This window comes from Dinoponera quadriceps, unplaced genomic scaffold, assembly GCF_001313825.1.
Source record: "Dinoponera quadriceps isolate SergipeBrazil2010 unplaced genomic scaffold, ASM131382v1 scaffold566, whole genome shotgun sequence".
Lineage (NCBI taxonomy): Eukaryota > Metazoa > Arthropoda > Insecta > Hymenoptera > Formicidae > Dinoponera > Dinoponera quadriceps.
In genome coordinates, this window is record NW_014555972.1 from 311,280 (window position 1) to 312,965 (window position 1,686).

General features: G+C 38.4%; 1 protein-coding gene across 1 annotated transcript in view; it reads right to left on the reverse strand.

Moving 5' to 3' along the window:
- Nucleotides 1-1,686, reverse strand: part of LOC106746159 (tectonic-1-like) — a 6,006-nt gene that overhangs the window by 2,682 nt on the left and 1,638 nt on the right. Inside the window, exons 3-4 of the mRNA XM_014622412.1 lie at nt 434-438; nt 85-318 (exon numbers count right to left, since the gene is read on the reverse strand). Coding sequence (XP_014477898.1) covers nt 85-318; nt 434-438 — 239 coding nt within the window. The remainder of the gene's footprint in view (nt 1-84; nt 319-433; nt 439-1,686) is intronic.

Sequence of the window (1,686 nt, forward strand, 5' to 3'; positions counted from 1 at the left end):
TGTACGCACGAAGTATACATATTTAATCTTTTCGTTACAAACAAAAAATATTTACAGTGGCATTAAATTAATTATTATATTTACCAAATCGTTATCGATGCTATACGAAGATGGAAGATTGTCATATAAAATGCAGAACAAATTATTTGCAAGTTTCTCAAGAATGAAAGACGTATTATTTCGTTGTATAAAATTCCAATTGTAACAATATTGACTGTTATACAGATCCACATGATGATCTTGACAATATGAAAAAGCAGTCAATTGAAACTGATTGCAATCTACATCACAACAGCAATTGATATCACAGGAAAATTTCTATCACAAAATGAAAAATATAAATATATAAATATAAGTATGTAAATATAAATATATAATAAATAAATAAATAAATAAATATATATATTTATTTATTTAGATTTCCGATATCCACCGATACTGCAGATTTACAATTTATGTCTCGTATATACTAGAGATTCGTGGTACCGGCGGAAAATATTGGAACGCAACCACAATGAACGTTTAACGATTGTGTGACTGAAATTTGGAACGATCTACGAGCTGAAATTAAAATCATTTTTTCTTTTTCTTTTAACTTCAGTAAAAACAAAGGCATGCAAAAACAATAAAACTATGCGAAGTGTGTCAGTATTAATATAAATAGAAGAGACAAACCGAAAGGACTGGGCGCGCACGAACATTCAACATGGCAGTAGTTTTACCCCGTGTAACATTACACGTTGGAGAAAGAATAGTTTGTTGAGAACGAGTGCCCGGAAGATCTCAAGTAATCGGTCAAGTTGAAGTGCGCGCGCGCTCAACCACAAAGATGAAAATTTCCGCCGACGATCTCAACGACGTTCTGTGCAAACAAGGCACGGTACCTTCGTACTGTTTTCACTCACTTAGTACCACCGAGAAAATAAAAATTTCTTTATTTAACAAAGTAATTAAAAGTGAAATGCATCGTTCAATTTGTTATTTGATATTGAAATTTCGGTAAAACCGGACAAAACTCTTCAGCAAACCGGACGGGTGGCAACATTACGCTATGCGCGCGATTTTCGCTTCTTTTTTTTTTTTTCTACAATACATATTTTCTACAATACATACATCTCTCCGTGATGATGCACGGAGTATACGGGTAACAAGTCAACGACGATTAACATCGTCGTCGTCGTCGTGGCGCGTTATCGTTTCCCGATGAGAGCCGCGCGTTTAGAAGACGCCAAGACGGATATAACCGTTCTCATGGACACGGGTAATCCTCCCGCCGTAAGCACGGTTATGCGCAACTACCTCTTAATTATGTTGTAAAACCGCCGAGTACGTCAAAACCGTAATCGGTCGTTAAAGCCGAGGGACTCTCAGGTAAATCGCGAGAGGCGTTAAAGACGGAATCGGCCGCGAAGACGCGTCGCCCCTCGAAGCTATACACTTTACGGTGTGCCGAGTGAAACGTAATATTACATTACGTTTGATTTACCTTTATGGCCGCGTGGGGACGACGACGTACGGAACACTGAAACTTTCCTACCCGCAAAGTGCGCGATAATCGTATTTCACACAGCTCTGCGAGCTGTCTGCGAACGCCTCAGAATTTAAAATCTGCTTATGCATATCAGCGCGGCACTATGTCACTCTCGCAGCAATTCCCATCTTTATCTTTCTCTCACACACACACAC